The sequence below is a fragment of the Equus quagga genome, chromosome 7 (genome assembly GCF_021613505.1).
Source record: "Equus quagga isolate Etosha38 chromosome 7, UCLA_HA_Equagga_1.0, whole genome shotgun sequence".
Classification (NCBI taxonomy): domain Eukaryota; kingdom Metazoa; phylum Chordata; class Mammalia; order Perissodactyla; family Equidae; genus Equus; species Equus quagga.
In genome coordinates this window covers 23,573,982-23,589,377 of record NC_060273.1, presented here as the reverse complement: position 1 = coordinate 23,589,377, position 15,396 = coordinate 23,573,982, and the positions used below count along the sequence as shown (strand labels likewise).

The window sequence follows — 15,396 nt, the reverse complement described above, 5'->3', positions numbered from 1 at the left end:
AAAGTTATGAAGATTTAATCCTATGTTTTCTTTTAGAAGCTTTATAGTTTCAGTTCTTACCTTTAGGTCTGTGATCCATTTTGAATTAATTTTTGCGTAGGGCGTAAGGAAGGGGTCCAACTTCATTCTTGTGCATGTAGATACTGTACGTTACAGGAAGTTATAAGAAAAAGATAAAGTTACTCTAAGGACAATCATTTCCAAGCAAAGGACCTATTTGTAGGTTCTCTTCTTGTGTTCCTCTTCATAATACTTCTGCCCTATTTGTCGTGGCATGTGAGTTGTGATGCGGAGGTGATAGCGGGTGGAACAGTGTCTCCCCAAAATTCATGTCTGCTCAGAACCTCAGAATGTGACTTTATTTGGAAATAGGGTCTTTGCAGATGTAATTAGTTAGGGATCTTGAGAGGATATCCTATAGGATTTAGGGTGGGCCCTAAAGCCAATGTTCTTAGAAGACAAAGAGAGGACACAGAGACACACAGAGAAGAGGGGCATGTGAAGACAGAGGCAGAGATTTTGAAGTGATGCAGCTATAAGCCAAGATTGCTGGGAGCCATCAGAAGCTAGGAAGAGGCAGGGACTCCATGGAGTCCTTAGACAGAACACGGCCCCGCTGACACCTTGATTTTGGATTTCTAGCCTCTAGAACTGTGAGAGAACATATGTCTGTTTTAAGCCACCTAGTTTGTGGTAGTTATGTCAGTCCTATGAAACTAATACAGGAGTATATGTGAAATTATGAAATACTGTGAAAGGAGGAGATTTTAATATACATACGCACTTTCAAATATATATCTTTAAGCTTAGTTTAGGGGTCAGCAAACTATGGCCCATAGGCTGGATCTGGCCTATTGCCTGTTTTTGAGAATAAAGTTTTATTGGAATACAGCCATGCCCATTCATTTCTATATTTTCTATGGCTGCTTTAGTGCTACGATGGAAGAATTGAGTATTTGCAACAGAGAACGACATGTCCCACAAAGCCTAAAATATTTATTATCTGTCCCTTTAGAGAAAAACTTTGCTGACATATAACTTAGATCATCAAATTGTCTACTCACTTCATGCCCACAGGGATCATGAGGACAATAAAACATTTAAAGGTGCTGCTGTATTTGGTAGAATTAAGTTTGTCTATGAATGCAGAATTCTCAAAATAGCAGTGACTTAAAGGAGACAGAGATTTATTTCTCTCATGTAAATTTATGCAGTCCAAAGCTAGGATGGCAACCTCATGATCATCAGGAACTCTGCCTCTTACCGTCTTGTTGATTTTCCCTCCTCAACATACAGTTTCTACAGTATAATACAAGACAGCTGCTCGAGCTGCAGGTGCAGCTAGCACATCTATATTCTAGTCAGTAGGAAGAGGGAAAGGGAAAAAGCATACTTTCCTTTAGGAACTCTTCCAGGAAATTAGTCACGACTTCTGCTTATATCACATTAGCCAGAACTTAGTCACATGGCCATACACGGCCACAAAGGAGGCTGAGAAATACAATTATTCTGAGAGGCAAAGTACAGTTAAAAACCAAGGATTCTATTCTTTTAGAAGGAAGGGAAAACAGACCTTAGGGAAAGGACTAGTAATGTCTGCCACAGCTGTGAACTAGGCTGGCTTTTGTCCTGTTTGTTACTCCATGATCCAAGGGAGGCCCCTAGATTGCAGAGAAAGTTCTAAAAATATTAACACACTTATATAAGTTGAACAAGTGGCCATGTACCATAGGGATGCATGTGTGGTTCTGTTTCAGGAGTCCCACTGGAAACAATGGTCAAGGATTTGAATCTACAGTGATTTCAGGGAGGCGGAATCTACAGGACTTCATAACTGCACGTGAGGTGGAGGGTGAGAGAGAGAAATCCAGGGTAACTCTCAGGTGTGTGGCTTGAGTGACTAGGAGGACCCTTGAGCATACTGGCATTTGAGAGATGAGAGAATGAGGAGGCTGTTCAGGTTGATTTACTTGTAAGCTCATTAAAGTTGTCAAGATTTATCACCCCTAGGTAATACTCAATTTCTCTTTGAGTCCAAGTGTGTTGCAAAATATGAAGTAGCCAAATGTTCTATAGAGGAAAACTGACAATAAAGCTTACATTCTCCAGGAAGAGCTGGACAGTCTCATTAATTATACTAAGTAGGCACAGAAAAGCTTTAAACAATGCTAGCCAACAAGATCACTATCAAAATGACAGGACAATGTGCCAGATGGTTTTGGAAAATTTCAAGTCTCAAAAATTTAAAATCTATACGAAGGGAAGGTCTTAAAATGTCCCGTGACATAACAACCGATATTTTGTTATAAAAGGAAAGCGAAGAAAAGTTATCTGGTCTTTGGTTTTATGGATGACCTGACTAAAGGTCAGCCAGTTGCTAATTCCTAAATTGCAACTTAATTTGTCTAGGACAGTATTATTCTTATTTTGGGTTGGATAAGATTACTAAAAGCTGAGGAAAGTATACAAATAGTACGTGGTAGGAACCTATGAAAAACTGGAACCCTGGGAAAGTGTTCAAATAAGGATAAGAAAAAATTAAATCCATAGAGTTAATATTTTTACAACTAGTTTTGGTATAATTATTTTTATATTCTGGGTACATCTTACCTGTTTCTTAAGATGTTTAAAGCATTCAATAAAATCTGAAATTTTAGGTTTGTGATTTAAATGAAATCTTCAGATGTGTTTAAATCTGAAGTCAGTGTTTAAAAGAGTGGGGATATCTGATTCCAGAATTTTTTTTTTCCCTTTTCTCCCTAAAGCCCCCTGGTACGTAGTTGTATATTCTTCGTTGTGGGCCCTTCTAGTTGTGGCATGTGGGACGCTGCCTCAGCGTGGTTTGATGAGCAGTGCCATGTCCGCGCCCAGGATTCGAACCAACTAAACACTGGGCCGCCTGCAGCGGAGCGTGTGAACTTCACCACTCAGCCACGGGGCCAGCCCCTCTGGAAATTTTTAAGTTTTTATTATTAGTTGCACATCTGTGAATAATTAGAGGAATGTTGGCTGTTTAAAAAAAGTCAGTTGATTTCTTAATTAATAAATATGAACATTAATCAAAATACAAATAGTAATGACTTTTTCTCCAAGTCCACAAGCCCTTTGAACATAAATAATCAACATGATGATCCTTTAATACTCCGAGGTTCTGAGAAAATGAGTCACACAGATTTTGGTGCTGAGCATTAATCTTTCATTTTATCAATTTCACTATATTTATTAAATGTTTTCTGAGTGTTATCACTGTTCCAGGCAGTAAGATGATGCATGTTCTAGTGACATTTCAGTCTGAGAAACTGAATAATAAATCATGTATTATTATGTCTGAGCTTAAGTTTTTTCATAAAAGAAGGGCAATAGCACCTGATTGGATGGAGCAAATGAACAAATATATGTGAAAGGGTAATGTCCTGCCCTCCTAGACAGAACTAAGTTTAACAAACAGGTTTTTGACTGAGTAATACTCCTCTGGCTCCCCACCCCGAGCACTAGTATTTTGATGTAATTAATACATTTAGGGTTCACTCCTTAACTTGGAACATTTTGAAGAGAACAAAGGACAACATGAGAATGAATTCACACCAGAGTGACACAGTTTACTGTACAATTAACATAAGCATAATTATTTATGACCCCAAGGAATATATAATAGGCTTCTTATTTACAATTCCTAGTTATGAAGAATTGGTGAAAATCCTTGGCCAACTGTGGTCTGGTTCAGTTCAGACACCTCTTTTCTGGGATTGTCCAAAATCTGCTGATCCTCTTCTGAAAATCCCTTATTGTTCTTGTTTTTCACCTGTACTGAGATACAATGCCTTGTATTCGAGCCTTTTGGACTCTTTATGGAATACTCAGTTTTCTTTTTTCCTGGTTGCAAACTTTGATCAAAGCCTTTATCAATTGTAATTAATCATTATTTCCTGTCTGAGAATTCACCTTGGCTCATTCTCTCTCTTCATAAAATCTGAGTGCCCTATCCTCTGCCTCCTTATGGCAAATGAATGTTAAATGTAGCTCCTTTTGGTGAAGAGAGACTTCCAGAACTGATCTGCCCTGAAAATGGATCTCCAATACACAGTTATTTGAACACAAACTACTACTAGAAATCCTCCTGGACTATAATAACTCAGGGTTTTATTAATTATTTCACATCCACTGATGTGTGGGACATAAAAGTACTTTGAAAAATTTAACTTTTGTGATAAAATGAGTTCACTTTATCACTTTTTTGGTTTTTAGTGTTTTAATAAAAGTCTGTAAATCATTTCAGCTTCGACTCAAGGCCTATAAAATCTAGTCCTTCACGGGGAAAAAAATGAGGGAAGTCTTAGCTGGGAGATATGTTAGAAGAAAAATGAGAAAGCAAAGGGATTACGTTCTTACCTTAGCCTCATGGCTTCTTTAGCCATGCCTGAGAAGACCAAGAGGAAAATAGAAAGCCAAGAAACTGAAGCAGCCCCATAGTTGCACCTATTTATGGCTTATGACAGTTTACATTTGTAACAGTTTGTAACATCAAAATGTGATTTCTGTCAAACAAGGCAGTAATCATAAAAATCAAATTAAACCACCTTATATTCTTTTTGGAAAAAGGTGTTACACAAATATATTTTAATAAATAAAATGAATTATTAAGCCAGTTAGTAATACTTCCTTAGTTGTTATATAAGCCAGTAAGGGCTCTTCCCTGATTCTTAACCTCAACATGGCGCCAGAGCTGGCTCTCTGGTACATTCCCCTACTTCTCATCTTCCACAATGGTGCAGGGTGGCATACGGATTCTTAGCCCCTGGTCATTATTTAAAAAAACACTCCTCTCTACTCAAACCTGCAAATATAACAGAAATAATTTTAATGCAAAAATCTGTTTGCTATATGGAAATTTAAAACTAGAACAACAGGATAGAAAAGTAAACATCTCTGAATCACTTTTCAAAGTTCATCAATGACCCTCCGTCTCTTCTAAGACTCTTCTTAAAGTGATCCTAGGAAGTGTTTCATGAGAATAATGCAAGGATTGCTGAAAAACTAACAACAGAATATTGCCATATCACATCACATTGTTTCTCAAATAATGGTACAGAAGATTTAGGTGGTACACTCATGGCTATTTTAAATTTCAAAGTTATATATTTATTTTGATGGAAATTAGAATAAATATAATTAGTATATAAAACTCATAATTTCCATAAACTATATTTCCTAGGAAAAGGCTAAAAACTCTGGGTCCCTTTAAAGAAAAATATTAAGTAAACATTAAATATGGTAAAAACTTTAGAGGAAGCACACAAAAGACTGAAGTTTGAGAAATAATGCTCTTTTCTGTTTATTTCAAGTTTATGTGACTGGTTACACTATATCACTGCCTTGATTAATCAACATTGATATGATTTAAAAACTTTACCATAAAACTTACAGGCGAATAATTACAGGTTATTTCCCATAGGATTTCTAGTCATTAAAAAAAGTTTTATATCAGATTTGGAACATGACTCCTCATATAATCTCATTCATAAAATAAATTATTTTAACTATTTACAACCTCTCCTGGGAATATAATATGCTACTAATTTGAGATCTAAATTTATTTGGTTTCTATGCATTAAAAGTTTACTTATAAACTTTCTCTTCACTATGAATAATTTCATATATGAATGGGATGAAAAGGTCTGACCAAAAATTTTCCTACATTTATATATTCACACGATTTCCCTCCCCATGAGTTATGTGCTGCTGAGTAAGTGAAGGACTGTGGCTTAAGGTTTTCTCATATTTATTATATTCACACAGTTTCTCCCGAGTATGGATTTTCCTATGTTGATTAAGGTGTGCGCTCTGGCTAAAGGCTTTCTCACATTCACTACATTTATAGGGTTTCTCTCCTGTATGAGTTCTCTCATGCTGATTAAGATGTGTCCTCTGGCTGAAAGCTTTCCCACAAAAACTACATTCATAAGGTTTCTCTCCAGTATGAAGTCTATGATGTTCAGTAAGCGATGTGATACGGCTAAAGGCTTTACCACATTGATTACATTTATAGGGCTTCTCTCCAGTATGAATTCTCAGATGTTGAGTAAAGGATGAATGTTGACGGAAGGCTTTCCCACATTCATTGCATATAAAAGGTTTTTCTCCTGTGTGAATTCTCTGATGTTGAATAAGATGTATCCTCTGGCTGAATCTTTTCCCACATTCATCACACTTATAGGGCTTCTCTCCTGTAAGGACTATCTGAGGTTGAGTAGGAGATGAGTTGCAGCTGAAGGCCTTCCCACATTCACTGGGTTTCTCTTCAGTATGAATATGACTAGTAAGAAGAATATGTTGATTGAAGATTTTTCCGCACTCATTATATTCATAAGGATTCTCTCTTACATAGTTTTCCTGATAGTAAACCAAGTCTGAATTATATTTGATGCTATTTCCTTGTGTGTCAGAATTAAAGGGTATTTTAATTGAAGGAATTCTCTGAGGCATAATAAGCTTTGAGTTCATATTATAGTTTTCCCCAAATCTATTATATTCAAGGCTTCTCTCCTGTGTGATCTTTTTGTGGGTAAAAGATACTTGTTCTAAATATCTCTGCTGGTTTTCTTGATTCAACTCTAACTGGTACTCAAAATCCCATAGTCTTCCTAAGATGGAGTACCAGAAACTGTCTCCTGTTAGTGTCTCCATTATCATCTTGTGGGTTTGATTTTCATCAGAAACATTCTGGTTGGGAGTTGATTTTTTGATTTTGGGTCTATTCTCGCCATCTAAAAGAAATTCAGAACATACAGATATTTTGCAGTATTCCCATGTTTTAAAAAAGAAACTGTGGCAGAATGAATTACCAAATAAAACTGACAGCAATGTGGACAAGGCATATGTGGCCTTGAAAGTTTTAAAATATGGCCATGTAACAAGGGGAAAGACTATAAAAGGATGACAAGAAGCAGTGAGCACAGGGGAATTTTAAAATGTATAGTAATCAATTAAAGAAAGACATCATCCAGGAATATCCAACATTGAAAGGAAATGGAAAGGAGAATAAGAAATATCAGAGAAAAGTCTGTGTTCAGATGTGGGAGATATTAGAAAGAAAGACTATTCTTACAGAAGACAGGCCCCGAGTCTAGGATCTTATAAACCTCATCTGTGGATTATTCTACTGTAATGCCAGCTACTTGATTATTTAAAAAGTATTTCTTCCTATTTTTTAATCTTTGTTTAAAATGATAAAGCTAATACTTGATTATATTAACATAGTCAAATAATGTGGAAATGCATAAAGTAAGAATTCCACTCCCTAGAAGTAATCATTGTTAATAGTTTGGAACCTTCCAATCTTTCCAGATTTTTCCTGCTTCCTATATTTACAAATATAAACGTAAACCTTATTTTTGAACAAGCATGACTCATGGAACGTGATAAAAACAAAATTTCATTTCAGTCTCCCACCACTTCTTTAGAAATCTAATCATTCACTGAAACCCCCAAGCCCTACTTTGTACTTCTACCTAATCCCCTATCAGATTTTACACTGCCTAGCCCCCTGTTGTCTGAGATTACAAATAAAATACTTGGGAAGAAAGTGTTTTCAGACATGAAACCAGAAGAGCTTCCCCTGCCTACACTGTGAGAATGGCATGCAATCTATCTTGTGCCCAAGACCTAAGTTAAGTGAGTGTAATATCTGTCACAGCTACAGACGAAGACTCTCTAGCTTATGGCAGGGATTCATCAAGCTTCCATTATTCTTGCAGGGGCCTAAGGGCTCTTCAGAAAGAAAAATGGGGGATTTGCATAGACTACTGTAGTCTCAGTGTGGTTACAATCTGTCCCCACTGACTTCATATTCCCTGGATCCACTCTAGGGGTTATGAGTGTTTAATAAAATTAGATTTCTAGGGCACCTATGACCTCCTTCGTATCTAAGAGAGGATACCTTCTAGACAGGCCCTTGGCCAGTAGAAACATATTGTGATGCCACTGGGCGACTTGAACAACACCTTGCAGGGTCTTCTGTACCACTACACACCTCAACAAGTACCATGCTCAGCCCCACCCACTGCCTTCTGAACTGAATTATTCAGGAAGTAGGAAGGAAAGAAACAAGAAAGGAAAGAGGAAGGGAGAGAGGGAAGGGAGGAAGGAGGGAGAAAAGGAAAGAATTAGGGAGAAAGGGAGAGAGTAAAACAAATATATCCTTTCTACTTGCAAAGCACTGTGATATTGCCAGTTCTCTTTGTTACTTCAAAAAAACGTGCCATAATTTATAGTGGTTTATGATACTAATTTAGTGGACAGAAGTGATTTAAAAACTGAAACAGAATAGGCTAAAACAAAGTAGAAAATATCAGAGTTCATCAGACATAGTGATAAGGATAAATATTGCTTGGCAAAACTTTTGTTTCAGTTTTATGGATTATACAGATCTTACGGGTTGCAATAAAAATGCATTTCTTAATGAGGGTGGTGGTCATAAATAAGCAAAAACTATTGCTTTATAGAGATTGCTAAGCTTTTTCTGTAAAGGATCACATAGTAAATATTTAAGGTTTTGTGGACCATATGGTCTGTTGTAATTACTCAACTAGGCTGTTATAGTGTGAAAGCAGCCACAGACAATATGTAAGAGAGTGTGACTATATTCCCATAAAACTTTATTTATAAAAATATGTGACTCTAGACTATGTTTTGTACATCTAAAGAGTCAAACAGGGTATCTGGAAAGGGAGCCCCTTGGTTAGTCTAAGACATCCTTGTGTTGACTGGTGGTTCATCTCATACCAGCGACGTATGAGTGCTTTCTTCCCCATGGACTCAACAGTGTGTATTGTCAAACTTTTGGACTTTTGTATATCTGATAGGCAAGAAAAGGTAATCTGCTGTAGTTTCAATTTGCGTTTCTCTTATCACGAGTGAGACTGAACATTTTTACATACGTTTAAACGTTTTTGTACTCCTTTATCGAAGAACTGTTCATATTTTTGTATTTTTCTATTGGGCTGCTGGTCTCCTACTGATTTAGAGGTGGCTTTTATATTTTAAGGGGAGATCAGCCCTTTTGATGTAAGTTGAAAATATTTTCCCCCATTACCATTTATCTTTTTACTTTGCTTGCTAGTATTCTAAACCATGCAGAATTTTGGGATTTGTGTGTGTTGAATGCATGAATCTTTTCTTTTTATGGCTTCTAGATTTTGAATCATAGGCAGAAAAGACTTCCCAACTTCAAGGTTATAAAAGATTTCTCCTATGTTTTCTTTCAGGTCTCTTATGGTTTCATGTTTTACATTTCAAGTCTCTGATCCCTTTGGAGTTCATGGTTTAAGGGGTAAGCTATGGATCCAACTTTATCTCTTTCCAGATGGCTACCCACTATTTATTAAAAGGCCTACCTTTTTAATACCAGTTGTCTCAAGACCATTAATTAATGGCTTTTTCCCTCCTAATTTGAAATAATGCCTTTATTATAAACTAAACTCCTGCACATACCGGGGTGTATTTCTGGATTTTCTAGTCTGTTTAGTTCATCTGCCTTGTTTTAATTAATGAAATTTTACCGTATATGATCTAGTAGGGATAATCTCCTTTATCATTTTTCCTTTCAGAGTTTTCCTGATTATTTTTGTGTTTTGGTTTCTCCATAAGAACTTTAGAATGAGCTTATCTAGATCCTCCCAAAATCTTGTAGGTACTTTTTGTGGGATTACATTACATGTTTGGTCAGGACACTGACATTCTGGTATGTCCATTTACTCAAGTTTATTTCTCTGTCTGTCATAAGTGTTTTAAGGTTTTCCTCATGCAGAAATGTTGCACATTTCTTGCCGAAAGTTTATATCTAGACATTTTGTCTTTTCAATTGCTATGGAATGGGCTCTTCTCTTCCTTCTTATTTTCTAACTGGTAGTTTGCACCTTTTACTTTCACTCCACTTCAACAATCTACTTACCTGGTTATACAGTTATACCCTGAACTTTGCTCCATATGGAAAATCTTAAACTCAGTGTCACACTCTGTTGCCCATGAGTGGACTCAGGCCCTTATTCACATTCTACTTGCTTTCTGACCTCATCCAGACCTCCATTTCTTGACTCTTCTGTTGTCTTCTAGTTGTCACTCCTCTTCAGGCCTTACTTCACTTCTTGTCACTTCTGGGACTCTATGCCAAATCACTCGAGTTAACTCTCTTTCAGTTTTCCCCCTTTAGTTCCACCAGTCTAATATGCCCTCGAACTGGATCCTCAAATGCTTTCCAGTGCTGAATATAACAGGAGAAACGGCATAGCCATGGAAATCAGAAACCACAAACATATAGGCAAAATCCCATTTGGGCCCTCAAAGCTGCTCAGTAATTCCTTTACTCATCTTTGGTCAGCTTCCATTTACCTTAGTAAGATATAGCAAGTGCTCCTTAAGTCCCCTACCTGTCCTCTCAATTCCTTTCCAGTCAACAGAAGACCCTGCCTCCTAATCTACCAAGAAAATAGAAATCATCATGTGTGAACTCCCCCAAATCTTCCAACAAACTTATTTATATACAAAGTAACCCTAGTCTCCTTCTCTCCAATCCCACTCCATCTCTTCTAGAACCTTGCTCTTTTGTATCTATTCTCTGCTTACCCTCTCAACTGACTCCATCCCTTCAGCATTATAAACAAGCTAAAATCATTCCTGCTTAGAATAATCCTCTTTTGACACTATCTGGTATTCTAGCAAATATCCTCTTTATTGTCTCCTCTTCTCATTCTAGCTTCTTGTAAGAGTACTGTCTATTTACTAGCTCTACTTTTTTTTTACCTCCTAGTCACTAAACAATGTACAAACTGATTGTTATTCTAATCAGTCCTCTGTCATTTCACTCATTAATTACCAACCTCTTTGTTGCTAAATCCATTGGACATTTTCCAGGTTTCATCTTAGCTAGGAAGAGATTTCTAGAAAAAGAGACATCAGCAGATGTCAATAATAATGAGGCAGGCAATACCCCAGAGGGCACACCAGAATTAGGTCACATGAGTCAGATCATTCTATCTCAATCCCTGGATCAAAAGAAACGTTCTACCACATCTTGATGAGAGGAACCATTGATCGTGTCTCAGAGGAAAATGCAAAAATGAAAGCAGTCTCCCTGGAGGAGACTGTCCCTGACAAGGAGGATGTGAAAAAACCACTTGTTCAAGCTTATCTGTGAACTGAGAGCCTTGGGCATCCACATATGGCTGCACAATGAAGTCTGCAAATTTTCTTAAAGTAGCAATTATTTCCTCTAGTTGGGAGTCTACGGGTAGGGACATAACGGGAGACAGTGTGGATCCTACACATGACCACATATGTACCTGTGGGAAAGAAAAGGTCTGCCTTCTGCTGTAGGTGCCTACCATGGCAATTGACCCAAAAAGGGAGTTTTTAATTTTCTTTCTTTAGTTTTCTACTCCCCAGGTTCAGGTGTGTGGAGGTTTGTAGAAATACTGTCATCCACTGTTGTCAGGGAAAGCGCTAGGAGTTCCTGACAAAAGGTTTTAATTATCAGCCTCTACTCATGGAATGCCGGCACTGGTCAGGCAAAATTCAGGTTCACTGAGGCTGAAATAGGAACAAGGTTTCCTACCAAATGTAACCTAGAGCACTAAAAGCAAGAAGGACAGCCAAGTCAAAGTCAACTTGAAAAAGCTGAAGTTTGAATGACAGAAAACCAAGTCCAAATGATGAAACCAGGTGCCAGAGCAAAGAATCGAGCAGGAATTAGATAGAGATGAGGTAGGTTAGCCTGGCTTAATGGACCACAATGGAAACTATTTAACTCCATATCTGGCAGTTAAGCAGTCAACTATTTGCTAAAATAACCAGGCAGAGCATTGTAGGTGGTATGACGATAATAGGGAGCTAAGGGTTTTTTTTTGGTCAAGAAATCTCATATTTAATGGGATGCTTTCAAGAAGAGAGATAAAGTCAAAAGATCCATGTTTTGACGTAATTAAAATGAGAGCATGACATTAATAAATGACAATATAATCTAAAATCTGGGAAGAGAATGTGGGTAAAATACTGAGGTTAGAAATGGCAAAATGTCATAGAAGGGCTATTTAAAAGCATTGTACTAAAGATGGAAAACCAAGTCCATAGGAATACATGCTTTTAAGAAAAGGAGGGAGAGCAGGGAGTAAAGGAACAGGCGAAGATACAAGAGAGAGGCTAGAGGAGACAACAACTGTGTATATCACAGGCCAGGGTGGAACAAAATTCCCAGAAGGTAAAGTCAATACAATCAAATGCGACAAAATCATAGGAGAATATAACTGTGGCTTTTTAGCCACTGGATTAGACTGGAAGGAAGTTGGTGATCATTTCCAACAAGACAATTTTAGTAGTACAGGTAGGATAGTACAGGTCATATCACAAAGGTGAGCAAGAGAATTAGAATTGAGGCTATGGGTTTTAGACAAGTTTAAAGAGTTTGATAATAAAAGGAAAAAAGAAGGAAAAATAGGTAAAAATAGTGAAGATTCTTGAGATGGAAAAGAAAAATTTAAAGAATACCGAAAAGGATGTATGAACAAAAAATAGAAAGTAAATGCTATGTGCAGATTTGCAACGTCAAGGTATTTATGGGTGTTCAAACTAACACCTTCAAAATAACGTTTGTGTGGTGTAAATTTTTTTTTAATAATAAGTATATATTATCTTTTTAATCAGAAAAAAAGTAAGAAAGCCATTGCCACTTTGGTAAAAAGTCAAATATGAACTGAGTTTTTTACAAAGCCTAAGTATTCTTTTAATCCTAGAGGGATGTTTTTGGAACTCAGTTGAGTATTTCAAAAATGACTATTTCCCCTCGCTGAGTAGCAAATACCCAAATGCTTGCTTCTCACCTGGAGGAGTGTCCGGTGGGCTGTCTCTTTCCATCATCCACTGCTCCTCTTGCTCCAACTGAATGATCACTTCTGGCTTATAAAGTTGATGCCCTATTCATGGGAAAAATGTATGTCTTAGGAGTTTACACTGGGAACAAAAAATCTGTCTCAGAACTCATTTTCAACTTTTTTAGTCCTTAGGGTCTCTGGATTCAGAAAGGGGAGACTTCAGAGGCCTCAAAATAAAACTACCCAACTCAAACTCAACAAAGTCAAGACCTTTACCTGAGGAGAAAGAGCAGAAAACAAGGGCCTCTGTCTCCAAGACTGAGTAGCATTCTTCTGTCCTGGCCTGAACTATATTCTCAAAATATAGTTCATTATTACTTAAGGAAATAAACCCACCAGGACGGTTTCCAGTTTTACAGGGATACTATCCTCACCCAGCGTGACCAGATTCCTGTAGTTTTCCAGCATCACATCTCGGTAGAGGTTCTTCTGAGCAGGGTACAGCTGGTCCCACTCCTCTCTGGTGAAGTCCACAGCCACGTCCTGGAATGTCAGTGATTCCTGAAATATCAAGCATATTCCTGCTCAGTCAGAAACCGTTTTTTACAGGGGCCCTCAGGGGAAGGGGAAAAGGTGCAGCTGTAGACAAAAGTTGGGATGTCTACGCTGTTGTGCTGAGAGTCTTCAGGGCTCTGAGTAACTCATGTCAACATTTTTGAAAAAATAATTAGTACTTGTCCATCATCTTTCAAGTCAAATATAAATGAAATAATGCTTGCTTTTAAGCTTTTTACTATTTGCTGCAGAAGAAAGGCTATCATATCATCTAAACAATTAAAAAACTATATGGGAAATTCATGCTATAAGATTTCAGAAATGAAAGAATTCAGGATATGTTCAAATAGTGAAAGTAGGTATCAAGTTGGTAGATCTTATATAGATCCTTAACAGATTTTTAAGCTTTGGATAGAAGAGGAGAGAGGATTTTCCAGTGGGCTAAAAAGAAAAAAGCAACAAGGGTGAATAGGTTGAGAGTAGAAGGCACATGATACATGTTGGGATCAGTAAAAGAAAATGTCTTGTTACAGGTAGGGATTTCAAATAAAAAAAGGTGACGTCTAAGTTTTCTCCATTTTCAATGCTTCTTAAACAACCCTTTTTCTCTCATAGACACAGACAGACAGTCACAAACAACATATATACCTCTCCCATCTCCCTTACTACCTAACGCTTCTGCAAAGTACCACTCACTTCATGGGTACGATAACTCCTCAATTCTTTGGAATGAGCAGAGTGTCATATTCCAAATCAATCCTTTTCCCCCTAAGTTCAGGTTCAATATTTAAGTACAGTACTGGCATTTTAAATTAATTTTCATGCTTTGATAACATACCTTCCTAAAATATATTTCAACTCAACGATGTAGGTAATTTAGAAATGAGTCACTGAGGCTAGAAGAAATTAAATAATTGATCTAATGACATACAGCTATTAAACAGCAGGAACAGGATTTTATTGTAAATCTTACTCGAAAGCCTTATGCTCTTTCCATCATACCACAAAGATGTCTTTTCTGCCCTTATGAATATCTTCTCTTTTGTTTTTACTTCTAATTTCCATTCAACTTTCCCCACCCTCTTGAGAGCAGCACCAATGGTGCTATGTCAGTAAGGGCGAAAGAAACTATGAATTATAGTCTACATTCTTTAACATCCATATCTGTAGCTCTTTTTGGCTGTTTTAATCAATACCTTGCCTAGGGTTTCTCCTTCCTCTATGCCTTTTAATGATGATCTTGCACTCAGTTACCTGTTTCTTCTCTTTTTTTCATGTCCTTATTTGACTTTTATATACTATATATACATATATACTAATATGGTTTAGAAACAAAAACATATACAAAAGTACTTAGTAAAAAGAGCCTCTCTCCCACACTACTTTCCTCTCTCCAGCTCTTACTCCCCAATAGATAATAACTATTTATACTTTTTAGTGTATTTTTCTAGAATTCTCCATTATGCAAATAATATGGAATTCTTATTTCGTTGCATTTTCTTTTTTACCTCAAAGGCAACATATTTTATACACTGTTTTTTAACTTAATTAATGCTAGAAATCTTTCCTCTCAGACATTTTAGGACATAGAGGGCCTCCTCACTAAACTTAAAGATTTTCTGACATCATTTCAGACTTAAAGAAAAGTTGCAAGAATAAAAAAAAAATTCTTCCTTCTCCTCTCCTCTCTCTTTTTCTCTCTCTCTACAATTTTTCTGGGCTGTTTTAAGAGTAAATTGCAGACAATGCCCCTGAACCCCTAAAAAATTTGGTATTTATTTCCTAAAAACAAGGAATTCTCTTACATAACAACAGGACAATGATCAAAATCAGGAAATTAACACTGATAGAGTACTGTTGTCTAAAATATATACTTATTCAGATTTCACTAAATGTCCCAAAAATGTCCCTGGTAACAAAAGAAAATTCAAGATCATGCACTGCATTTGCTTGTGCTGTCTCCTTTGTCTCCTTTAATCTG

General features: G+C 36.9%; 1 protein-coding gene across 3 annotated transcripts in view; it reads right to left on the bottom strand.

The window, feature by feature from the left end:
• Positions 1-3,574: 3,574 nt before the first annotated feature.
• The window catches only part of ZNF713 (zinc finger protein 713), a 43,632-nt gene continuing 31,810 nt past the window's right edge, over positions 3,575-15,396 (bottom strand). For all 3 annotated transcript variants that reach the window (XM_046665200.1, XM_046665202.1, XM_046665203.1), the window contains 3 exons: positions 13,295-13,421; positions 12,870-12,962; positions 3,575-6,764 (listed from right to left, as the gene is read on the bottom strand). In XM_046665200.1, the coding sequence (XP_046521156.1) occupies positions 5,698-6,764; positions 12,870-12,962; positions 13,295-13,421 (1,287 nt within the window). In that variant the 3' untranslated portion in view covers positions 3,575-5,697. The remainder of the gene's footprint in view (positions 6,765-12,869; positions 12,963-13,294; positions 13,422-15,396) is intronic.